At 41.5% G+C, this 25,490-nt stretch overlaps 1 protein-coding gene across 3 annotated transcripts in view; it reads right to left on the bottom strand.

The window, feature by feature from the left end:
- LOC120432737 (acyl-coenzyme A thioesterase 3-like) overlaps positions 1–16,188 on the bottom strand; it is a 35,845-nt gene extending 19,657 nt beyond the window's left edge. For 2 of the 3 annotated variants that reach the window (XM_039614575.1, XM_039614577.1), the window contains exons 1-9: positions 16,077–16,188; positions 12,443–12,639; positions 12,249–12,348; positions 11,982–12,172; positions 11,538–11,707; positions 7,905–8,024; positions 7,639–7,721; positions 7,427–7,520; positions 1,666–1,746 (exon numbers count right to left, since the gene is read on the bottom strand). In XM_039614575.1, coding sequence (XP_039470509.1) covers positions 1,666–1,746; positions 7,427–7,520; positions 7,639–7,721; positions 7,905–8,024; positions 11,538–11,707; positions 11,982–12,172; positions 12,249–12,348; positions 12,443–12,638 — 1,035 coding nt within the window. In that variant the 5' untranslated portion in view covers position 12,639; positions 16,077–16,188. The remainder of the gene's footprint in view (positions 1–1,665; positions 1,747–7,426; positions 7,521–7,638; positions 7,722–7,904; positions 8,025–11,537; positions 11,708–11,981; positions 12,173–12,248; positions 12,349–12,442; positions 12,640–16,076) is intronic. The other variant, XM_039614576.1, reaches the window with a different exon arrangement.
- Between the last annotated feature and the right edge of the window lie 9,302 nt (positions 16,189–25,490).

Genomic DNA, 25,490 nt, shown 5'->3' with positions numbered 1-25,490 from the left:
ACAGGGATGTGGATCAACCGATAAATTGAGAGCTTCGCTTTGATGCTCACTTCTCTGTCTTCACCATGACCGCCCGGTGCAGCGTCCGCATCACCGCAGCAGCAGCACCAATCTGTCTGTCAATCTCCTGCTCCCTTCTCCTGTCACTTGTGAACAAGACCCTGAGATACTTAAACTCCTCCACTTGGGGCAGGAACTCGTCCCCGACCCAGAGTGGACATTCCACCCCTTTCCGGCTGAGAAGCATGGCCTCAGATTTGGAAGTGCTGATCCTCATTCCCGCCGCTTCACACTTGGCTGCGAACCGTTCCAGTGCGAGCTGGAGGCCACCATCCGATGAAGCCAACAGAACCACACCATCTGCGAAAAGCAGAGATGAGATTCTAAGACCACCCAAGTGAAAGCCTTCTGCCACTTGGCTACGCCTAGAAATTCTGTCCATAAAAATTATGAACAGAATCGGTGACAAAGGGCAGCCCTGGCAGAGCCCATGACCCACCGGGAACAAGTCCGACTTATTGCCAGCAATGCGGACCAAGCTCTTGCAACAGTTGTATAGGGATCGAATGGTCCGTAGCAATGAGCCAGACACCCCATACTCCCACAACACCTCCCACAGGACGCCACGAGGGACACGGTCGAGTGCCTACTCCAAGTCCACAAAACACATGTAGACTGGTTGGGCAAACTCCCACGCGCCCTCAAGTATCCTCGAGAGGATAAAGAGCTGGTCCAGTGTTCTGTGACCAGGACGAAAACCACAGTGTTCCTCCAATATCCCTAACCCAGGTTCGACTAACGGACGGACCCTCCTTTCCAGCACCCTGGCATAGACTTTCCCAGGGAGGCTGAGGAGTGTGATCCCCCTGTAGTTGGAACACACCCTCCGGTCCTCCTTAAAAATGGGGACCACCACCCCAGTCTGTCAGTCCAGGGGTACCGCCCCTGATCTCCAACATTGCAGAGGCCTGTCAAACAGGACAGCCCTACAACATCCAGAGCCTTCAGGAGTATTCCTTCCACCGCCCAACAATTTTCTCAGTTGAAGTCAGCAGCGCTCCATCTGCACTATACACAGTGCAGGTCGAGCAGCGCTTTCCCCTCCCGAGTTGCCTGATGTTTTGCCAGAATCTCTTTGAGGTAGTCCGAAAGTCTTTTTCCATGGCCTCTCCAAACTCCTCCCACACCCGAGTTTTTGCTTCAGCCACTGCCCGAGCCGCGTTCCACTTGGCCTGTCGGTATCTATCAGCTGCCTCCAGAGTCCCACAGCCTAACCAAGCCCGATAGGACTCCTTTATCAGCCTGGTGGCTCCCTTCACCTCTGGCGTCCACTGTTTGGTTTGGAGGTTACCACCACAACGGGCACAAACCACCTTGCGGCCGCAGCTCAGTACAGCAGCTTTGGTAATGGAGGAGCTGAACATGGTCCATTCGGACTCAATGTTTGACATGCAGCTCAAAATTGACATGCAGTTGTTCGCACTAAAGGAAACCACCATCATTTCATGCGGCTACCATATCGGCACCAGCTGTGGTCTCAAGGCTGGAGCTGAACTACAAAAAACTCACAGGCGTAATCACAGGCCAAGCCAAGTCTTTTTAATCTCATTTCTAATCTTACTTCAACCACCTTGTTCACATAGGAAGTCATGTCAGGAAACTTACATTGAGTGCTGACTCTTGGGTTGGCCAGTTCTGATCATCCTCACCTACAAGCAGCAACAGAGGACACTGTAGTCGTCCCACCTGAACAGACAAAAACAGTAAAAGTTTTGTTTTTTCACCTTTTTCAGTGATGGCAGTTTCATTAAATTATGCATAGCTTTCTATCATCTCTTGCTGGCATGGTCCTACAGGTTTCTGTTGTTCATTTCTGTTCTCTTGTTATGAGTTTTGAATTCTTGGTTAAAGATTTTAGCTGTGTCATAAGAGGCCTTGATCTGTAGGTGAAAGGCAGCGGTCATCACCGCCTTAACTGGGCAGAGCTGGAGTTGGAGTCCCACACTTGAGTCCAACTAAGTAAGGTGCAAGACAGGACACTTTGGTCTTTTGGTCGTTAACACTTTTGCCTCACAGCACGAAGGTCCTGAGTTCAACTGAGGATGTAGTTGGGCAGTGGAAAGAATACTCCTTAATCCCACTGACATGCCTTGTCTAAAGTAAGCAGACTTGGGGATGAGGGGGATGACTTGCCCATCACTGGGAGAAAAATGGTTGAATTAGTTCAACAACTCTTAGTGGCTAAAGGCTCTGGATGTTGTAGGTCCGTCTTAGTTGACACAACTCTGCAACATCGCTTGGAAATCTGGGGCAGTGCCTTGGGATTGGCAGACTGGTGTGATGATTCCCATTTTTAACCCCAAGGTGTGCTCCAACAATAGGGGAATCACACTTCTCAGCCTCCGTGGGAAGGTCTATGCTAGGGTGCTGGAACGGAGAGTTTGTCCCTAGTCAAACTTTGAATACATGAGGAACAATACAGTTTTCATCCTGGTCATGTAACACTGTATCAGCTCTTTATCTGTTCAAGGATATTTGAGGGAATATGGAAGTTTGCTCAACCAGTCTACATGTGCTTTGTGGACTTTCAAGACATACAACTGCACCCTTCGGCATGTCCTGTGGTCCTGGTGTGTGTTGGACTCCACTAGGGGTGCCTTTGTCACCAATTTCTAGGTATAGCCACATGGTAGGTTTCCACTTTGGTCACCTCAATGTTCTACTCTTTGCAGATAGTGTGTGGTCCCATTAGCTTCATCGGGTGGTGGCTTCCAGGTCACACTGGAGTGGTTCGCAGCTGAGTGTGAAGTGACGAAAATGAAAATTAGCACCTCCAAATCTGAGACCATGGTCCTCAGTTGGAAAAAGGTGAAGTGCTTACACCTGGTCAAGGACAAGTTGCTGCCCTTAGTGGACAAGTTAAAGTAACTTGGAATCTTGTTCACGAGTGGGGCTGGGTATCGTCACTGGTTTCTAGAATTGATTCGATTCCAATTCACAAGGTTGCGTTCGATTCGATCCACGATGCGATTTGATTTGATTCAATTTTGACAGTCAGAAATATTATTTATCTGATCATTTATTAACAGTGTTGGGCAAATTACTTAAAAAATAATTAATTATAGTTTTAATTACTTCTTCAAAAAGTAACTGAGTTAGTAACTGAGTTACAAGATTCTAAAAGTAATTAATTACTAGGAAAAGTAACTATTGCGTTACATTAAAAAAAAAATGTTTAAAGCTCTGGGGTCCAGGGTATAATTGGCCATTTTTGACTACTTCTACATTTCACCTTTAAAAACTATTTACTTTGCCTAGCTTGTAGTGATGTGTCGGTCGCAAACGAAACGGCTCTGTTTTTTTTTTCCTTTCTCTCACCCTCTCTCTCGCACTTTTTTTTGCTTCACTCTGCATGTGAGCGTTGTGCTTGCGCTGAGCAGAGGGGGGAGGGGCAGTAGTTACACTAGCAGTAGCACAGGAACAGAGCGGGAGGGAAAGAGAGAGAAAGAGAGCCAGAGACAACAACAAGAAACAACATCGTCACATTAGAAAGGTATAGTAATTATCCACAATTATTTTCAGTTGCGGATAATAAAGGATTCAGAAAGTTTATTCATGCAGTGAATCCTATGTATGCAATTCCAAGCAGGAAAACACTCTCCCAAAAAATCATCCCAGGCCTATATGACAGAGAAAGTGGATCTTCTTTTTGTTTTGCATATTATAATTTATATTTTATTGTGTTGTGGTTTGCAGTGTTTTGTGTTGTTTCAGAGTTTGTACGTGTTTTGGAGTTTGTACGTGCTTTGGAGTTTGCACATGCTTTGGAGTTTGTACGTGTTTTGGAGTTTGTACATGCTTTGTCTCTAGGGGCCACCGTAAATATACTTTTATTTATTCACTCCACATAAAATCTAATAAATAAATTATAAGTTCAAAACCAACTATTTAAATTTCAACTTTTAACTATTAAAATTTTCAGCTTATTCCTTTTAAACAAATTTAAAGTGAAACAACACAAAACACTGCAAACCACAACACAATAAAATATAAATTAAAATATGCAAAATAAAAAGAAGCTGCACGTTCTCTGTCAAATAAGCCTGGGATGATTTACTGCTTGGAATTGCATACATAGGATTCACTGCATAGATAAACTTTCTGAATCCTTTATAACCCGCAACTGAAAATAATTGTGGAGGATTACTATACCTTTCTAATATGACGATGTTGTCTCTTGTTGTTGTCCCTGGCTCTCTTTCTCTCTCTGCTTTGTCTCTAGGGGCCACCGTATATATTTATATATAAACATATATAAGTAAAACCACGTCTTTTTTACATTAGTAATTCCTTTTGTGCATAATTTTATATTGTTGTTGATAATAAATTAATTAAAGCAACAAAACAACCTGAAGATCCGTTTGGGAGCCGAAAGAGCCTGCTCTTTTTAGTGAGCCGAGCCGAAAGAGCCGGTTCTCTAAAAAGAGCCGGAATTCCCATCACTACTAGCTTGGTATCATTCTTTTCAGCTCAACCTCTGATGTCTGAATTTACAGTTATGTTTTCATTTTGACATACTGTATTAACACAAGTGATCTAAAATCAGACAAAAAAACATAAACAACACAAAATGCAAATTCTTCTGCTCCAAACTGTTGTGTTTAGAGCTGTATATATGTGTATAATTCATACAGTGTCTTACAAAAGTGAGTACACACCTCACATTTTTGTTAATATTTTAATCTATCTTTTCATGGGACGACATTGAAGATATGACACTTTGACACAATGTAAATTAGTCAATGTACAGCTTTTATAACAGAGTAGTGATGCGCGAATCATGAACGAATCGTTCAGTATTCGAGAATCACTTTACTGACTCATGAATCATGATTCACAAGCCCAACTGACTCACTGACTCATCCCTGTTGCTGTTAGCAGCAATATATCCAGCTTATAATTAAAATTGTGGAGAAAAACACAACATCCAGTATCTTAACAAAAACATTTCTGCTCTGAACTGGAAGAAAAAACCCTGAGTAGAAGCTCACATCAAGACAATAGCTCCTCGGTTCACAGTAGCATCGCTCTGCTAACATGCTAACAGCACATTTAAGCTACTCACCCCCTCCTTTCCTGTGCTGAATCGTAGGGTTAGCAAATCACTCAGGACTCGCTCACCCCCTCCTTTCCTGTGCTGAATCGTAGGGTTAGCAAATCACTCAGGACTCGCTCACCCCCTCCCTCCTGTGCTGAATCATAGAGCGAACGAATCACTCACTCACTGACTCACTCACCCCCTCCCTCCTGTGCTGAATCATAGAGCGAACGAATCACTCAGGACTCGCTCACCCCCTCCCTCCTGTGCTGAATCATAGAGCGAACGAATCACTCACTCACTCACCCCCTCCCTCCTGGCTCACAGCTTCTTCTTCTTCTTGGTTGGCAACCAATGTTAAGGCGCATTACCGCCCCCTGGCTCACAGCTCAGTGGACATTTAGATGAGAAAACATATTTGACACATTTAAGGAAAATACTAATAAAATAAAAATAAACAAAATAAATGTTCCCTTTAGAAATTTTTTTGCTCTTTTTTTGCTCTATAAAATAGTTGTTTTCTTTTAGAATCACTCATCTTAGCAGTAGGATATACATGAAAAGAGAAAAGAAATTAAGTTTGATTGAAAATGTACATTTTTTGCGCTCTCTGGTCAACTGACTCAGTGAATCAAATGACTCAAAAAACCCGATTCACTTTGGTGAGTGACTCATTAAAACTCGATTCAGTAAAAAGAATTAAATTTACCATCACTATAACAGAGTAAATTTGCCGTCACCTCAAAATAACTCAACATACAGCCATTACTGTCTAAACCTCAGGCAACAAAAGCGAGTACACCTCTAAGTGAAAATGTCCCCACACTGTCAATATTTTGTGTGGCCACCATTATTTTCCAACACTGCCTTAACTCTGTTGGTCGTGGAGTTCACTAGAGCTTCACAGGGTGCCATTGCAATCCTCTTCCACTCCTCAATGATGACATCATGGAGGTGGTGGATGTTAGAGACCTTGTGCTCCCCCACCTTCCATTTGACGATGCCCCACAGATGCTCAATAAGGTTTAAGTCTGGAGACATGCTTGGCCATTCAAGTACCTTTACCCTCAGTTTATTTGGCAAGTCACTGGTCTTTTTGGAGGTGTTTGGGGTTGTTATCATGTTGGAATACTGTCCTGTTTCCCAGTTCCTGAAGGGATGGGATCATGGTCTGCTTGAGTGTGTCACAATACAAGTTGGCATTCATGGTTCCCTCAATTAACTGTAGCTCCTCAGTGCCAGCAGCACTCATGCAGCCCCAAACAATGACATCCCACCAACATGCTTGACTGTAGGTAAGACACACTTGTCTTTGTACTCCTCACCTGGTTGCCACCACACATCCCTGACACCATCTGAACCAAATAAGCTTATCTTGGTCTCATCAGACCACAGGTAATCCATGCCCTTAGTCTGCTTGTCTTCAACAGACTGTTTGCAGACTTTTGTGTGCACTATGTTTAGAAGAACCTTCCTTCTGGGATGACAGCCATTTGATGCAGTGTGTGGCCTATAGTGTGAGCACTGACAGACTGACCCTCCACGCCTTCAACCTCTGCAGCAATGCTGGCAGCCCTCATACATCTATGTTTAAAAGACAACCTCTGGATATGACGCTGAGCATATGTACTCAACTTCTTTGGTCAACCATGGCGAGGTTTGTTCTGAGTGGAACCTGTCCTGTTAAACTGCTGTTTGGTCTTGGACACCGTGCTGCAGCTCAGTTTCAGGGTGTTGGCAATATTCTTGTAGCCTAGGCCATCTTTATGTAGAGTAACAATTTTTTTTTTTCAGATCCTCAGAGAATTCTTTGCTATGATGTGCCATGTTAGACTTTGAGTGACCAGTATGAGAGAGTGTGAGAGCAACAACACCAAATTCAACACACTTCTTCCCAATTTGCACCTAAGACCTTGTAACACTAACGAGTCACATAACACCAGTGAGGGAAAATGGCTAATTGGGCACAATTTGGACATTTTCACTTAGGGGTATGCTCAGTTTTGTTGCCTGTATATCCATCGCATGCACTGCTTTTTTGTGGAAAATTCATTCTCCAAATTGGGTGTTGTGAAAGAAATAAAGTCAAGTGATGATGAGTTTTTCTTGATGTTTTTAAAGAACAAAGGGAAGAAACAGAGCTTCTGGCTTCATCCAATTCTCAAGAGAAGGCAGCAGCAGTGAGAATTACGTGGTCGGTGTGAATGGCTAAATTAGGTGTCCAAAAGTGATTTTTAATGCAAAAACATAAGCATGGATTTAAAGGGCCTTAAGACTGAATGTGTAAGGGCCTTAAGACTGAGATATGCTTTAGCTGGTGGTACCCACATCGGCTTTGAGTGAAGGGTCGGTGGGGATGGGCAACATTAGATCTCGGCAGATCACCTCGTCTTTTTCACTGAAGCGAGTCTTGCCAACATTTCTGATGTGACAAAAAATTAAAAGGAATAATTAAGGATTATTCTGACATACTGTATTTCTATATATTAGCTTTCCAATTTGGCTTTAAATAAAAAGTAACTGAAAACGGCTCAACTTACTTGTAAGGGAACCTCAGTATTTCCTCCACGGATCCATCAACTGGCTGCACATGAGTCCCACTGATGCACACTGCAGCACTGAGCTGGAAAAAAACAATACACAGATTTTATTAACTGACAAAAAGACCAGATTACACAGCCAGTTACACAGCCAAAACACAGCCAGTGGTGAACCTATGTCTTCATCCAGAGCATGCGTTATAACTGAAAACAGACTGATGCTGATTTTCCAGCTCCAGTGTCACTTTAAAAATGTCATGTCTTACTTTTATAATTTCAGAGTAAATAGCCATCTTGAGGGTGATACTGGTGCCAAAGGAAAGACCTATCATGGCTATCCTGCTCTTGCAGACCTGAGGATGTTGCTGCAGGACTCTGTAGGCTGTCTGTAGGTGGAAAGATATGTCGTACAACAGGTAAAATGCCAAAACCAGGACTCAAACAATTTCTCATGTTGAACTAACTAACTTTTTTTTGGTCACATTTCTACAAAATACCTGTCATGATGTCTTGGCACACCGAACATTAGAAGTGATGTAAAACATAACCTTTATGTTTTACTGTGAGCGCTGAGTACCAAAGTGGTAGCTACCGAAGTGCTGTACATTCATTTAGCTTGAAACACATCTCTCATTTTGTCTATAAAAACATGAAGGTCAAAAAAAGAACTCACAGACAAAAAACAAGTTAGCAGTACCCTCCATGGAGAAGGAGACCAAGATCAAGGTAGCACAGAGGGAGCTTGAACAGATACACAAGAGAGATAGAAGGCACTATAATAAACCAGCTGTTCTCCACGGAACCAGCCAAAGTGTCCTCTCAGTGGCAGGGGAACAATATGAGAACAGCACCTCCAAGGCTAGAAACAAAGCAATACTGGGAGAGCATCTGGGAGATGGACGCAAGCCACAACAGCAATGCTCAGTGGCTAGTGGATCTGAGACCAGACCACAGCAATCTCCCTGAACAGGGTCCAGTAACCATTACAGTGGCAGACATTCAAGAAAGGGTCTTCAGTATGAAGAATTACACAACACCAGGCCTTGACATGGTTCACGCCTACTGGCTAAAGAAGCTGACTGCATTCCACGGGCATCTGGCAGCACAGATGAACCAGCTGCTAGTTGATGAGAGACACTTAGAATGGCTAACTGAAGGCTGGACAGTTCTGATCCTCAAGGACCCCCTGAAGGGACCAGTCCCATCCAAATACCTACCAATAACCTGCCTGGTTATCAAGTTCAATAGACCCTAAGAACCTTCATCAGGAACTCAATGGGGATGTGGTGTACAACACTAGAGGCCAACTTCAGGCCCATAGTACAAGTCACCATCAAGTGTAAGATCTACCAAGAAGATGCTCTGTCCCTACTGCTGTTCTGCATATGCTTGAACCCCCTCAGTGAGATCATCAACAAGACTGGCTATGGATACCGACTACGGAATGGAGCAATCGTCAGCCACCTCCTGTAAATAGATGACATCAAGTCTTATGCCAAGAGTGAACGAGACATCGATTCATTGATCCACACAGCAGGATATAATCAGAATGTTGAGTCAGCTAAAGGAGGAGGAGGAGTCAGCTAAACGGAAATAACAAGATCCAGGCTACCAACAACTAGGCCCTGCCCATGATCAGGTACACTGCTGGGATAATAAGCTAGCCAAAGGAGGAGATAAAAGCCACTGACATTGAGGCATGGAAGCTCTTTGCCATGCATGGAGGGTTTCACCCCAAGTCCAGTACCCTGAGGCTGTATGCTGTATGGCAGGAAGGAGGCTGGGGACTGGTGAGTGTCAGTATCGTAGTCCAGGATGAGACAACAAATATCCACGAATACATCAGGAAGATGGCCTCAATCTGAAAACCTCAGACAGCAGAAACCCAGAAAGTGGGTGCAGTGACTTAGCCTAGCTTGGGAGTCACTGCACCTTGTGTTCCGATTATCACTGGGACCACTGTTACCTTCACCCTCTACATCTTCTCCAGCTCTTCTCTGAGTCTTTGATGCTTCCCAAGCTTCTTGGGTTCCTTCTTCCTGATGTTTCTATCATTCGGAACCGCTACATCAATTAGAACAGCCGTCTTCTTCTGTTTGTCTACCACCACTGTGTCGGGTTGGTTAGACACCACCATTTTGCCATTTTGTCCGTCTGTATCTGGAAGTCCCACAGGATCTTAGCTCGGTCATATATATATATACATATATATATATATATAGATAGATAGATAGATAGATAGATATAGATATAAAAATCCCCACTCGCCCCTGCGGGCGGTCTATCCTTCAAGCTCAGGTCCTCTACCAGACCAGAGGCCTGGGAGCTTGGGGATCCTGCGCAGTATCTTTGCTGTTCCTAGGACTGCGCTCTTCTGGACAGAGATCTCCAGTGTTGTTCCTGGGATCTGCTGGAGCCACTCGCCTAGTTTGGGAGTCACCACACCTAGTGCTCCAATTACCACTGGGACCACTGATTACCTTCACCTTCCACATTTTCTCGAGCTCTTCTCTGAGCCCTTGGTATTTCTCTTATTCAGCTGAGTAGCATAGAGGACTATATGCCTTCGGAGCGGAGAATCGCAAGTTTGATTCCCGCCTGGGGTGTCTGTATCCAGTAAGGGTTCCAAGGCTAGACCCCCCCATGCTAAGCGAGCCTACTGCAGACATGAGCGAGACAGATAAATATGAAGGCATGCTGGCTCAGACGTCGCTCAGATCAACAAGGTCCGCGTCAGGTGTTGAGGAACCAGGGCACCCTGACGAGAAGTGGACTACTGGAACAAGAAGGCATAGTTGGGCTATATATGTGTGTGTGTATATATATATATATATATATATATATATATATATATATATATATATATATATATATATATATATATATATATTCTTCAAATCTTTATTCAGCAAAGCATATGCATATGGAGATCACCCACGTCAAACTCTAGGCCGCACAGAGTATGCTCTAAGGATGATCTGAAACATTTACTTTTATACTTTTTTCACTACCCCCCTCCTGCCATTGGGTACCCTTTCATCCTTTTGTTCTTTCTTTTCATCTTCCACTTATGATGCATACTTTCTGACCGTATCCCATAACTTCTCAAGCACCCCTCTTTCATCCATCATTAAATTGGTTCCTTTAGTCATTTAAGAGTTAACTGACAAAGACGGCAGTAAAGAGTTAATCAGTTTGCCAATTTTGTCGGGTGTGCATGCCAGACGTGAACTGCTATCTATGCTAAGTAAGGCTTTTTCTTGCCTTCAGGCGACTGAGGCGAGAACCACAATCTCAGGTGCATGCCCAGCAGGGCCGGGTTTGTTTACCGTATAGGCATTGAAGGGGCTGGACACAATGTGGGACAGTACAGATAAACACAGATGAATGCCGAGAAAGGATCCTATGTGCATACTTCAGCAGTGCCAAGCTGAATTAACCCTATGTTGGACTAGTCACTGTTGGCCATAACACAATTAAAGGTTACTTATTGATCCTAATTATTACGTCTTCAAACAGTATTGATCAGCATGTGTTCATACAACAAGTAGCACAAACGTTTTCATTAATATAATGGTAGATATATTTGACCTAAATATATGGGTCATGTGATTTGAACATGCAGGTTAAAAGCTTAACACAGCGACTCCACAATATAAGACACTTCATTGTAAGTGTGCATAGTATAGATGAGTACATATGGTTACACAGAATTTATGTGAGTAATTATGATTACATATCTAGTGTATACAGGTACATATGTCATAATAAAATCCACTTGTCTCCCTAACCTTTGAGCAACAACACCTAGCTTGCATACAGAATATTTCCCCACTGAACCACCTCCTTTTTTTTGTGTTGTTTCCTTGTAACCAAAACATTAAATTCGTTAGATATACCTCAAAATACTGGCGGTCCACCATCTTTCCAGTTTCTATGGTGAATTTAGAAGTCAGGTAGTCGATGGCCATACTAGCGAAGCCATGGGAGGCCAAGAGTGCTGCACGGTACTCCACCAACTCCCCTCCAAGCCCATATAGATCCAGGAGGCCAGGAAAAGGTCCAGGTCCTTAAGACAAGTTAACAAACCCAAAGAAGGTGTGCATTACATTAGTATGATAACATTTTGTGTCTGTGAGCTGTCTGCAACTTTTTAATGTTTCCTCTCTATGGCATTTGTTTGGTTATTTAAACCGTACTAACTAGTTGCAAAAGCATTCACAAGATTTCCTCCTCCCTGCTCACTACCCTGGCTCTCTTCAGCAGCTTATCTCCAGTTCAACACACATGCTGATCTAATTTACACCCACGGGATATCTCACTGTGGACTCTTCAGGTCTTACCCAAGGGCAAAAAAAGGGCTGCGGTGAGTCCACCTTCTGTAACTGGAATCCTGCGCACACCAGGTGCCATATACCAGCGCTCCACCACCACACCAGAGAGTGGCACCAGATCTGCGAAGCCCTCTGTCTGGTGACCCTGGTAAACCGAAATTGTGACCTCCATGGGAGTCTGGATGTTTTTCTTTCGCATCCTGAGGAGTGATGGGAGAATTATCTATGGTGCCAATAATGGATTCTGTATTGGTGTCATCTACACAAAAAGCCTACCTCAGCCCAGGTTTGCTGCCTGGAATTGGTCTGAGGCTCCACAGTAGACCCATCTGTTCGACTCCGGAATATGTCCCACGTATACTGGGATCCTCTGAAACTACAAAAAAATAAAACACAATCTGTTAGATACTTGAGCATATTTCTACATTTTCTTCTCTTATTTTTCCAGGTCTCAGTACTGAACAACGTACCATTGATGGTCCCTGTGGTATCGGCAGTGTAGTGACCAAACGCTTCCCAGCTGTGTCCATCTTCACACTGGTGCAAGGCACGGATGGTCAGTTGGGAACCAGGCAGGGCATTCTGGACGAGGACAATGAATTTCTCATCCATGAGCCCTCTGGATGGCTGAACCGACAGCTTCACACAACATTGCTTCCTGTCCATCCTGAATTCAATGTACAAGCATATTATTTGATTTGGATTTAGAAAATCTTGAATTTGGAATTGATTTATTCAAGCATTGTGCGCATTTGTATTTGTAATTAAAGGTCAGAAAATAGAGCAAGTGCAATCATATAAATATCTTTGGACCATAATGAAAAATTGAACTTTGATGTGAACTGTAAATCTGTCTGCAAAAGGGGTCACCAGTGCGTTTACTGCCTTAGGAAACTTGCTCATTTCACATTGACTGAACTATTTTTACTTTGCTTTATCTTTTGTTTGGTGGCATGGTTCGGTCAAACCTCTGTCACAGGGAAAACTTACTGAATTAGATAGTGAGATGGTCCAGTCATCTGATAGGTGGGTCATAGCCCTGTCTAGGTTCCTGTACTCTAAACAGGTACAGAGGATGGCTTTATCAATTCTTAATAATGGCTTCTCTACAGGCTGAATTTCAGCTTTTTCCCTCTGGATGGAGGTTTCTAGTCCCAAGGTATAGGACAAGGCGTCATAAAAACAGCTTTGTCCCTGCTGCCATCACTGAAGTCAGTACTTGTTGTTGTTGTTACTTGTTTCATCTTGATTTATTTATATATAATATATTATATTATTTAAATTGTATCACTTGTCTAATTATCAAATATGTGTTTGTCAAGTTTAATGGGTGTGTGTGTGTTTTGTGAGGGAATGCCAAATGCTATCATTTATTCTGTAAAGCAAAATTACCTACAGATATAAATAAAGTAACCTTAAACCAGAGGTTCCCAAAGTGTGGGGCCCGCCCCCTAGGGGGGGCGCAGAGCCATTGCAGGGGGCGGTATGAAAAGAAAAAAGAAAAAAAAGAGCGCTTGGACACTGTGGACAGGTTTTTGACGGGGCTCCCACATAAACAAACCAGGAGATGAAGCATCGCCAAATATGTTTCCAAACCAACTTCCTTCCAAGCCAAAGACAGGAAAATATGGTGAAGCATATCTTCCCTTTGGCTTCACCTGCACAAGTGCATAGGTAGGTCTCCCCTGCAAAATTAGTTTTCCCTGCGTCGGGAGCAGCGCTGGGCTCTCCAAATTACGGACAAACAGGATCCCACATTCTTGATTTTTAGTTCACAAACACTTCTTGTAATAACTAACTACTCCTGAGATTTTGGACATGTTAGCTCTTTATGCAGTAAAGTTACAGTGGGATACAAATAATATCAGGCTGATCCTGCCGTAATTTGTTCCCCCTGTTCAAATCACGGACAAACAGTATCCCACAGCTGTTTATGTGTTTAAATCCATTTTGCACAGAGAGGCATTTTTTGAAAAATGTATTGACAGCAATGTTGAAAATTATTACACAGGAAAAAAAAACAACTACACGTAAAATAATTACACCGTGACGCCTCTGCCTTTCTAAATGGAGGGACAGTAACTGCGTGTGTATATGTAAGCGTGTAAAACCTGAAGATAGTCAGATTAACAGTATTTTGTCTCTATCTGCCATTCTGCAATTCATCTCATTTAAACAATAACGTGGCGCACAGCGTGACGTGAGAAGAGGCACATACCTTTGACGTTGCGTGACGAACTCTGTATTCCTCGTCCACACGTAAACGCAAAAAAGGAGTTTTAAATAATCTCCGTTTTCGGTGAATCGCAACGCCGTTTACTGTTGACGAAAAGCCCAAACGCATAGAAACAGCTGAGTTTTCAAAAATACCCGTGTAGGTGTGGACTTAGCGTAAAAGAGTTGGTAGTATATTTTATTACTACCTGTAATTTATTGCCGTTTACTTGTATTTGCTTAATTGTTTACTAAATGTTTGAGGTGTGAAATAAACCGCAATGGAGATTGTAAACAAAATATGGTGTGTGTGTTTGGAGGATGTGTTTGTGCGGGGGGGTGTTAGGTGGTGGGGGTCGCGAACATTTTTCTTGTGAAAAAGGGTGGCCTGGCAAAAAAAGTTTGGGAACCACTGCCTTAAACCATTTAATAGTTTGAAATAACATGAAAATGCATTTTTCTACCAAATAAGATAATAGAAATGCATTGTGTTAAATGAAAGCAGGCTGGTACTGTACTAGTTATATGTAGTTAAATATTTTTTTTTAGTATAGTAAAAACATGATGACAGTACAGATATATAAACTTGTGAAGTAGCGAGGCAAATTTGCATATGCATTACACCAGTGATTTTTAATCTGGATAAGAGATCAGCGTTAAGATGCGGTTCAGGGTAGGAATATCTATATGTATCTTTGGCATCAATTTGTATATGTGTAACATCCACTCAGTAACATTAACGGGGGGGGGTGAAAGTGCAATGCTGTAGCCCAGTGATGTCAGAGTGACTTTAATAATTAGCCACAGATAGCACAACTTGTACTGTAAAGTTGACAGAATAAGAACTGGCTAATGTCCAGGTAACTTAGCGATTGCTAGAACAGTTTGTTCCTGCAGTGCATATTTAAGAGAAGTGTTGACCAGTGTTTGTCAAACTAGCACACATGAACATCATGTCTGGCAAAACACTGGTCTTGTGGAGGACCTCACTGTTTGACTGCAGAGGTGAGACAGTGATGACAACAGCATTCGTCCTCCAGAACGTGTGTGCGTATGTGTGTGGTCGTACTTGTTTTCATGACATGTTTGGACATTTTTATGATAACACATCAACAACATGCTCCCAGACCGAAAATCTCGAATGTCCTGACACATCACAATTTTAGGAAAAAAAAGTGTGCAAGTGTGCTTAGCCTTTTTGCTCACTTTCGGTTTCGCCGCCTAGTGGCCGGTTTTGGAACTTAACACACTGTTAACACACTTTCAGTGACATCACTCTTGTTAGTGTGTCAGACACAATAACATACATAAACACCTCAGACCTGAGTTATTGACCTTCAAAAGCATAATCCTGTAGTCTAGAGATTGTGTAACTAAACACGTTTTTGGAATGATACAGAATAAAATTCAAACAGTTAAGTCTTCACATCAGTGCAATAATGCTGACATCACCTTTAATGAAACAGAAGAAAATTTTATTTATTCACAGACATCATCTGCAATTGAACGGACTGGACCTTTAGCATGTTTGACACCTCTACTGTAGAATGTGGTCGTTAACAAGAACAACTGTTACATTTTTTTTTCTTTTTGCAATTATTCAGTGACCACTCATTACTGTGCTCCACTGATCTACACTGTATACCTTAAAATGCAAAAACTTTGAAATTTTCTCACAAATCATTAAAATACTAGTTTTTGCTGGCTTGAAGCTATATTAATCTTTATTACACATCTATGGGAAGAAATATAATACTGAATGAAGTATAGTGACCTGAATTTAAGTGATATAACAGACTGTGATAGTAGTCTAGCACATCAGTGGAAAAACACATTTGAGTCTCAGTGACAGCTGCATAAACACTGTAGCGAATGTGGAAGACTTCTTACCTTTATTTGTTAAATTACGTGAACCACTTTCTGTTAGCAGGAAACCTCTGAGCTGGGGAGTCTGGCAAAGAGTCTGGCTTTAAAAGTTGGGTCACCACAACAGTTAACTCCACAGAGCTTTCACATAAACTGCTTTAAAACGCTACACGGAACTGCAGTCCTCCCACAGAGATGTGCTTACCACCATGTAGCCTCTGCTTAGACACAAGATGGCGTCATCAAACAGGGAAACACCATGGTGAGCAGTCATAATCTGGGGCACTCAAGGGAAATCTTAAAAATATTCATCATTCAGAACTTCAAGCTTTATAAACAGTTATACTAAACCATTAATAGTCAGTCTTTATAAAGTGGAAAAATTGCTGTAGTCATTTACTCAAACATCTAAAAACATAAAGGTAAATACAGTATAAGGCAAAAACAGAACTTGTACAAATCTAAGTAGCTTAAAAGTCAATATTTGGTATGAACACACACAGACTATATGTGTATATGTATATAGATATGTGTGTATATATGGTCTAATTACCTGCGCAAAAGCTATCTCAGTATGCCTGCAGGTCCTTAACCCAACAGCAGGACCAATATCAGTTCCTTTATGCAAGGACCTCCAGGAGGCCACTTGTGTGAATGTCTCTGACCAATTATAAATGGACTTTATGAGGCTGGCCTGAGGGCATCGTTGTCCTCTTGTGGGTTCTGTGCTCACTACACTCTCTTGGATACTATTGAATTAATCATGGTAACAATTTTATAGCATATAACCCCTTTCAAAATATGTTGCAGTGGACAGTAAACTCTACAAAACCATGAATCAACATATGGACATTGTCTTTGCAAAGACTGATGCTGCTAAAGTAAAACAGAGCAAGTTACAGACGTTTTAGTGAAGACATAGCCAGGTGTTGTGCAATTTGGCACATTTTGGTACAATCTGTGAGAGTTTATATTTCTTAGGTATTGAACAGCAGAAATGATTTAACTTCATTTACATGCCTAAAAATGCATGTTTTTGAATAAGGCCCATTGTATACACATGCTTAATGGGCCTTGCATGAATATAATTTGCACAGCGAAAATAGTCTTTGGAACTTTAAATGCTGACGGGCAGTAACTTCTATTAGCCAATTTACATGATTTAACCCTTTTAATTATTTGAGCCAATAGAATATCGATAACATCAAGTTTATCACAAATTAAAGCTCCAAGCAGTGTTAAGAGGGCCCTCGCACCCCGGCACATCGAGCCACCCCCAACACCTACACCCAGCATGTCCGATCTGATGTCACATTGATGGAATTCATGTGTAGAACCACGAGCTAAAATTCCGTCCCGCTCAATGATGATTATAGTCGTCCCACTAGGTGGCGCTCTAACCATTACTGACATATGGCATATCAAATATTTCCGAGCTTGACTCTTGACTCATACCTGCAACGTTTGGGAGAGATTGGACATTGTGTTTCTGAGTGACAGCAGATTACTGCTTTTGGCGAGTGATTGAAACTCCACGTGCTGGCTGCCGGCAGAGCCTGTGGGCACGTCACTGCAACCCCCTCTGGCCTCTGCTCCGCGGCTGCTGGGTGACCTCTTGTTTGGGGCTCTCCTCAGCTCTTCTCAGGAGGGTGGCACGGTTGCCCCCCGGTGGTCCTCTTTGGGTCCTCGTATTCTGGGGCCTCTGGATGTCTGGGGCCTGGATCTCCTCCATACCTGCTTCATGCCCTGGGGGACGGGGCTATGGCTCCCCACACACCCTAGCAGATCATTACATTGTGAAACCTTTTGAATACAAGCGTGCTGATCCACACAGGTGTGCACACAGGTGTACACATGGGTTTTCACAGACACAAGCTACACCTTTCTTGGCTGCTACCTCAAAGCACATTGTGCGCTGTCGATCTTGCGTACTGCACAATAACATGTAATATTTAGTATCTACTGTTATCTTCTGTTAGCTAGTTTATTGTGATGGTGTTGTATTTATTATGTTGCTCTGTTTTGTTTGTTTTCTCGTCTGTTTTTTCTTATCCCCATACAGGTGATCCAGGTGTTTTGTTTGTTTTTCTTTCTTTTTTTCTCTCTTCCCCTTTCTCACCATCTCTTCTCCCCTCTATTTTTCTTTCTCTCCTCTCTTTCTTTCATTTTTCTCCCTGTCCTATCCCCCAGTCATGTCTGTCCCGTCTGTAACCAGTGTTGGTCAAGTTACTTGAAAAAGTAATCAGTAACTAATTACTGATTACTTCCCCAAAAAATAATCCCATTACTTTACTGATTACTTATTTTCAAAAGTAATTAATTACTTAGTTACTTGGTTACTTAGTTACTTTTTAAAAACACAATTTACAACCTGAATAGGTGATAAAGCGATAGATCTTTCAGCCCAATTCTACTTTTTCTGCATAATCCATCATACACAATGTAATCAAATGGAAATGTCTCTTTTTAAAACTTGTTTTATTAGTTTTAATCTTTTAACTTTATGCATCAAGCAAATTATATGCAACATTCTCTGACTGGAAGAAATTTGTTTAACATTTAAACCTATTTTCTGCACATTCCAGCACATAAAATAAAATATTTTTTTGTGTTTACACTCACTCTTTCAAATAGATGCAAGTAAAACACAGCAGAAAATAAATAAAGTCAAAGGCTAGTTGCTCTATTTTCACCTGTAAAGCAGGACTGGGGTAGGCGGAGGTTTACCCTGGTGCAGGTGTGCCGCAGGGGTCAGTTGAAGACTCCGCGAGTTTCTCTGTGAATTTCCCATTACAGTCGTAGCGCACTCGGCGCTTGCTTGGAAGTTAAGGGGTTTTTTTTTCACTGTAAAAAGAAGTTTTCTTCCCACACAGTGAACAGTGGACACTAATGTTTTTGTCACTTTTTATGGAATCAAACTCAAAATAAGGTCAGTACTTCCACGCTTTAAACGCTGCATGCTCATATTCTCTCCCGTACTTGATATATTATCCATTGTTGATCTGCAGACAGCTGTTGTCACGAACGTCGCAATCGCTTACGTCACTATCAAGAGACATTCTCGCAAAAAACTCACGGTTTTAGTAACGCAGTAACGCAGCGTTCCTACGGGAAAGTACCGGTAATCTAATTACCGGTAATCTAATTACCGTTACTGCAATGGTAATCCCTTACATTACTCGTTACTTGAAAAAAGTAATCGGATTACAGTAACGCGTTACTGCCCATCTCTGTCTGTAACAACCGAAAAATCAAATCAAATAAATACATAATTATAATAAAGGTCAATCAAATGGACCAATATGGCAAGGCCATGGTGATCCAATTGGTAAAGTAAATCTGCTTGGCATCTTTCTTGGCCTTCAGACAACAATTCTGATGGCTAAAGATCCAAATGGGGCAGGACAAAAAAAAAAAAAAAGGAACTCCATGTGCCGCCATGACCACCCTGTTTCCCTGAACGTAAAAAGCTTCGTAATTTAACATCACAAAGGTCTTTAGATTCCCTGCACTGGAGATCGAGTCAATCTGATGAAATCCCTGGGAGGAGTTCGTCAAAGTACGAGACGTGAAAAGAGGGAAAAATGTCACCAAAGCTTTCCAAGCCCCTCAAAGGCCACTTCATCTTTCATGGTGAAACGCCTTGCCACCAGGGTGCGCCGTTCAGTTTAAACTCACAATTTTCTCACAGAAGCATCATGAGGGACTGATGTTAATCTTAACCGCTTTTGAGGTGGATCTGATGAACCTGTAAAATTAAGTATATCAAGGTATAAGACATGACATTTCCTGTTCCCACTAGGTGGCACGCTGCGTATTCCTGACAATGGGCATATCAATCTGTTCAGGGCGGGTCTGTCATCATGGCTGTAACGTCTGGTACTGATCAGACTGGATTTCTTTAAGTTATACTAATTTGTTTCTTCATGGCGAGACATCGATGTTTGCCATGCTGCTGGGGTCACACTGTTTCCCAAAACTCACACTTTTCACTGTAACCCAAGACCAACTCCTTAAGGCTTTCCTGGAGAAGTTTGAGGCTGCACAGGTCACCCACCGCTATACTGTACCCCAAAGTGTAAAACATGACATTTCCTGTTCCCACTAGGTGGCGCTGTCACTGGTGTCAAATATGGCAGTTGAAATGTGTTCAGGGCTGGAGCCTTATCATATGTGTGCTCTTTGGTCCAGATCGGATAATGTATGACAGAATGAGAGCAAATAAGATTTTCATGGCAAATGATCAAAATTTGCCGTGGCTCCAGGGCCACACTGTATCCCAAAAACTCAAAAGCTCCACAATTTAACATGGCCCAGGTGTGTAGTTGACACTGACCAAATATGAAGCTTATACGATCAAATCTCAAGGAGGAGTTCGAAAAAGTACAAGGCCTGGAAATGGAAAAATCAGAGCCAAAATGTCACCTTCAATCCAAAATGGTGGACTTCCTGTTGGGTTTGTGTCAATGGTCCCACTGACTTTTTTGTTTGTCTCAGCATGATACACGTGTGGGCCAAATTTCATTAATGTAGCTCAAACTATGTGTTCGTAGAGTTGCATTTAACAACGCGCTCCAGAGCCATTTTCCAATGCTCATATGTAAAACCATTAAAATACGAAATTTTTCACCATACCTGACACGTGCAAAATTTCATGAGTTTTTGAGCATGTTAAAGCCCTCAAAAAGGCACTTGTTTTGCCTGAATAATAATAAGAAGAAACGGAGCAGATACAACAGGGCCTTCACACTCTCAGTGCTCGGGCCCTAATTTCATGGAGAGAAATACACATGATGGAAAATGCACAACACTTGCGTCGTCCAATCAAATCTCTGTAACTGGGAGGAAAATGGCGATTTTTTTTTTTTTGACAGGAAATGGGTATGAGGCAATGTAGGAGATGGAGTTTTTCAGTAAAATAAACCACAACCACAATTTTCTAAGTTTTGGAAGAAATAAAGCAAGGTAAAACTCAATTCATGTCACTGTTTTTCAAATATGAATCATAATTTTGGTCTTCTCTTGTGGCTCGTTTATTGAATTTTGGTAGAGTGTGACGAAGTTGCAGTTTTGGAATCTGTGAGATGTCAGCCTCTGTAAACCTTTAATTTATTTTACCAGTCATGTCAGTCAACCTTCCTTCAGCACTATTGACAGTTGCATCAATTACTACTGTCAAAGTGAAAATCAGGTTCACCCTATTTTGCATCACTAATTGTTATTTTGACTGTCAGAATTTCACTGACCATAGTCTCCTCCTATCACTATGTTATTATGTCTTCCTGCAGTGGTGCTTGTAGGTGGATTTTGTCCTTTTTTAATGTGCAATCATTTTGCCAGTCTAGCTACGACTGTGGGGCAACAAACTAAAATTATTCTTAGATTAACATATGTTTGTTTGTTTTACTCAGACTGTAAATATGGGCGACCGTGGCTCAGGGGTTGGGGAAGCGCACCTGTAACCGATTCGATCCCCGGCCTTTCTGTCCTGGTCGTTGTGTCCTTGGGCAAGACACTTTACCCTACCGCCTACTGGTGTTGGCCAGAGGGGCCGATGGCGCGATATGGCAGCCTCGCCTCTGTCAGTCTGCCCCAGGGCAGCTGTGGCTACAACTGTAGCTTGCCTCCACCAGTGTATGAATGTGAGCGTGAATGAATAATGGCATTGTAAAGCGCTTTGGGTGCCTTGAAAAGCGCTATATAAATGCAATCCATTATTATTATTATAAATAGGTTCTTTTGCCAATCATGTATAGACTGAAATCATGAATGCTGTATGCAGACTTGCATATGATGTGAAGACAACACTCACCCTTGGGTGGAAGATAAGTGTATAAATGAATGTTTTTACTTTCAAGACCTTCATCATCTCCAAAGAGACCAACTTCTCTGCAAATATCAAAAATTATTCAATTTGTGTGAAATCTATGATGTCACATTATTATTGCAATATTAAGACACTTATTAAAACATCCATTAAATAAAATACTTATTAATCTTAATTACATAATAAAACAACTTTATTTATCAAAAAATGCATGAACTGTAAATTTGAATATGGATTTCACAAATGACAGAGACCAGGTCAGCAAATGCAAGTAAAATATTTCCAAGCATGACCCCATCATCAAAACATTTCAGAAAAACCACCTATTTTAATCAAAGTATTGTGACTGAGGAAAATATTTGCAGCAAAATTCAATTTTAAGGTAAATATGTACTGTCGACATAAAATTGGGCTTTTTCTTCACAAGGCAGAATAGTTAAGCATACAGAGGCTTTGTTAATCTTTCTTTCTTAAACACATTGACCACATAATGCAAGTAATGCTGAAAAGCCCATTTGATAGTTACTTCTACCATATGTGGTGCGTGTTACTGCAAAGGTTGCTAACACTCCAATACCAAGTCATTATAAAGCCAGTATCAGACATACAAAGTACGAATACTTAACCTATACACATTTTAATGACCACTAAATGTCTGTGAATTTTAACTTACAACAAAATCCACCTTTCAGAGTTTTGTGTGTTTTTAAATTAATTTTTTTCCCCGATTATTTTTCTGTAAACATGCTTGCCTAAAAAGTAGATGGTAGTGGATTTTGCAAAAAAAAGATGGAAATGGCTTTGGTGAACACATAATCTAATTCAGTTCACTTCAGTTTTGTTTATATAATCACAACAGCAGTTGCCTCAAGGTGCTTTATATTGTAAGGTACTGTAACCCCACACAATACAGGAAACCCCAACAATCATATAACCCACTTTGAGCAATCACTTGGTGTCAGTGGGAAGGAAAAACAACCTTTTAACAGTAAGAAACCTTGTGTTTTGAAATTGCATCAAGACGTTCCTTCCCTCAGGCTCAGGGAAGGGGACGCATTTTATTCCTCTGTATTATTTTAGGGTCCTTTACAATATAAAGTGCCTTGAGTCAAGTGTTATTGTTATTTTGTGCTATATAAATAAAATTTAACTGAATTGAATATGCTGTGACCGGTTGGAGGTTATGCAAGAGTGAAAGGACAAAAATCAAACTGTGAAAGAGAACCAGAGATTTATAATGACTAATGATTAAATGTAGAGTCTTGTGTAAGCATACAGAGAGTGAAGAAGATGAGCTAACAAGAAACTTTAGGAAGAGGAAAGAACATAAGGTAACATAAGAGGAAGGTCAATTGGTGATTCTAAATTGCCGATAGGTGTCCTGGTTTTCAGCACCAACTGTTGGATCTCGACCAGCCACTCTCAATACAGGAAGGTCTGAAAACGGCACTCTGTTTAAAAAGTCAGAATCTCTGATCCTATAAGCATTACCCAGTTGGCAATGCTGGAGAGGAGACCTGCCCAGCTGTCAATCCTGCTTCCTCTGAAGACGTGCTTGCCAGGGTGTGTCATGGTCCCCGTGTCTTGCCGACTGGCTCTGTGTTAGGCAACATGTTTTGTTTTGTTTTTGTTCTCACTCTCTCTCTCTCTGCTCTGCCTGGGCGGAGCTCATCATGGGCTCCTGCCTCTGGCCCACACCTAATCATCACACCTGCCACTGATCTCCTGCTATCCTGAGCACTATTTAAGATGGTGCTTCTGCGCTGTGATTGTTGAGTAATCTACATTAGTCTGCCCAGCAATTTCTGATCTGAATCTGTGTATTTATCTTAGTCTGTCTCTGAGTTCTTTGTGTGAATAGATATTCCTGGACCTGTCCCTCTAAACCCAAGTGACCTGTGAGGAAGAGTGAGTGCCTGCAGAAGAGAGTGGAGTGGAATTCTGAAGAGTGTGGCATGTGGGAGGACCTCTCTCAGCTCAGTAGGTAGAGTGGTTGCCCCATGATTGGAAGGTCGGGGGTTCGACTCCGCTGAACGGCTACCCTGAGCAAGGTACCGTCCCTACACACTGCTCCCCGGGCACTGCATTGGTGGCTGCCCACTGCTTCACTGGGTGAATGGGTTAAATGCAGAGAAGTAATTTCGCTACAGGGACTAACACACAGAGTTATTCTATCATCTGGACAGTTGGTTTTTCAGTTGATTGGCTTTTCTCTAGCAGGGCTGATTTTATTTAAAATGTGTCCACATCCAGTCTTGCCTTCCCGTTTATTTCATTTCCAGTGTGCTTGACAGGGAATACCTGCAGACAACCTCATCTGTTTGTCAGGGTATAAAATGCACAGTCAGTGCAACTATTGTGTTTTGCATTTTGAAAACATGCATTTTTGTTATATGTATATGCTTCTTTTGTATGCATTTATTCTGTATTTTGTAAAATCTGTTATTTGATGACACTTTGAAATGTAGAATCCTGGAAGGAAAAGTTGATTTTTTTTTATTTTTTTTTTTCTTCATGGACATTTTTCCAATTAAACTTTTTTTTTTTTTTTTTTTTCATATAGAAGCAGACAATATCTGTCTCAATTCTTTTCACTCAAACCTTTCTGTGTGAAGTGTGTGCATATCATCTGCGTGGGTTCCCTCTGGGTACTCGGGCTTCCTCCTACCTTCCAAAGACATGAACTTAGTGGGGTTAGGTTCACTGGTGATTATAAATTGCCCATAGGTGTGCGTGTGAATAGTTGTCTGTAGCTTTTTGTTAGCCCTGTGACAGACTGGTGATGTATTCAGAGTGTACCCTGCATCTCATCCTACAGTAGCTGGGGTAGGCTCCAGCGCTTCCCTGCAACGCTCAAATTGGATACGTGGAGGAGAATGTTTGGATTATTTGTAGAGCTATTTATTACATCTTTTTATCATTTCTCACTCAAGTTTAAATAGGAATAATATTTATACATCTTGCATGACATATTAAATGTAGAATTTTTTTTTTTTTTTTAAAGAAACACAAAAATATAAAAATACTCTGAAGTAGAGTCAAAGTCAAATAAAATAAGATCGAAACTAAGGCATAAAAAAAAAAATGTATCTTCACTCTTTCTTCCTCAAAGGCTTTTGAGTTTTTGTACATGTGTTTCTGCGGGTTTAAGTGTGCAAGTAACGAGTGAGTTTTTGTCTGTAGGCCTTTAAAGCAGAATGTGGTGGCTGCAATGATGACAAGCGAGCACTCAGAGGATTACCCTGTGCTTTGATACAAAGTTTCTGTGTTATGGTTATGGTGGCGTAGATGTTAATCAATATTAACAATAATTGACTGTCCAACCTAAAATCCCTAAAGTCAGTGGCTCGGTTTTACTGGCCCACGTACATTTTTATTCGCTTGTGGAAAAAGCTTTAATTTTTATATATTTTTTTAATATTAGCGCAATTCAGTTGAGACAGTATTTTATATTATTTCACTTTCGATCTGAAAAATGTTATGAAAACCTTGAAATAAATATGATCTAGTACATACCATATGCCCTCCTTTTTGATTCTATGTATAATGGGACAGCTCCCGCCAGCCTTCAACGAGATGTATAATTTAATAAATGAGAATACGAACTTTAC

This window comes from Oreochromis aureus, linkage group 7 (genome assembly GCF_013358895.1).
Source record: "Oreochromis aureus strain Israel breed Guangdong linkage group 7, ZZ_aureus, whole genome shotgun sequence".
NCBI classification, from domain to species: domain Eukaryota; kingdom Metazoa; phylum Chordata; class Actinopteri; order Cichliformes; family Cichlidae; genus Oreochromis; species Oreochromis aureus.
Note: the sequence above shows the minus strand (reverse complement) of the source record. Positions and strands in the feature narration are given on the sequence as shown.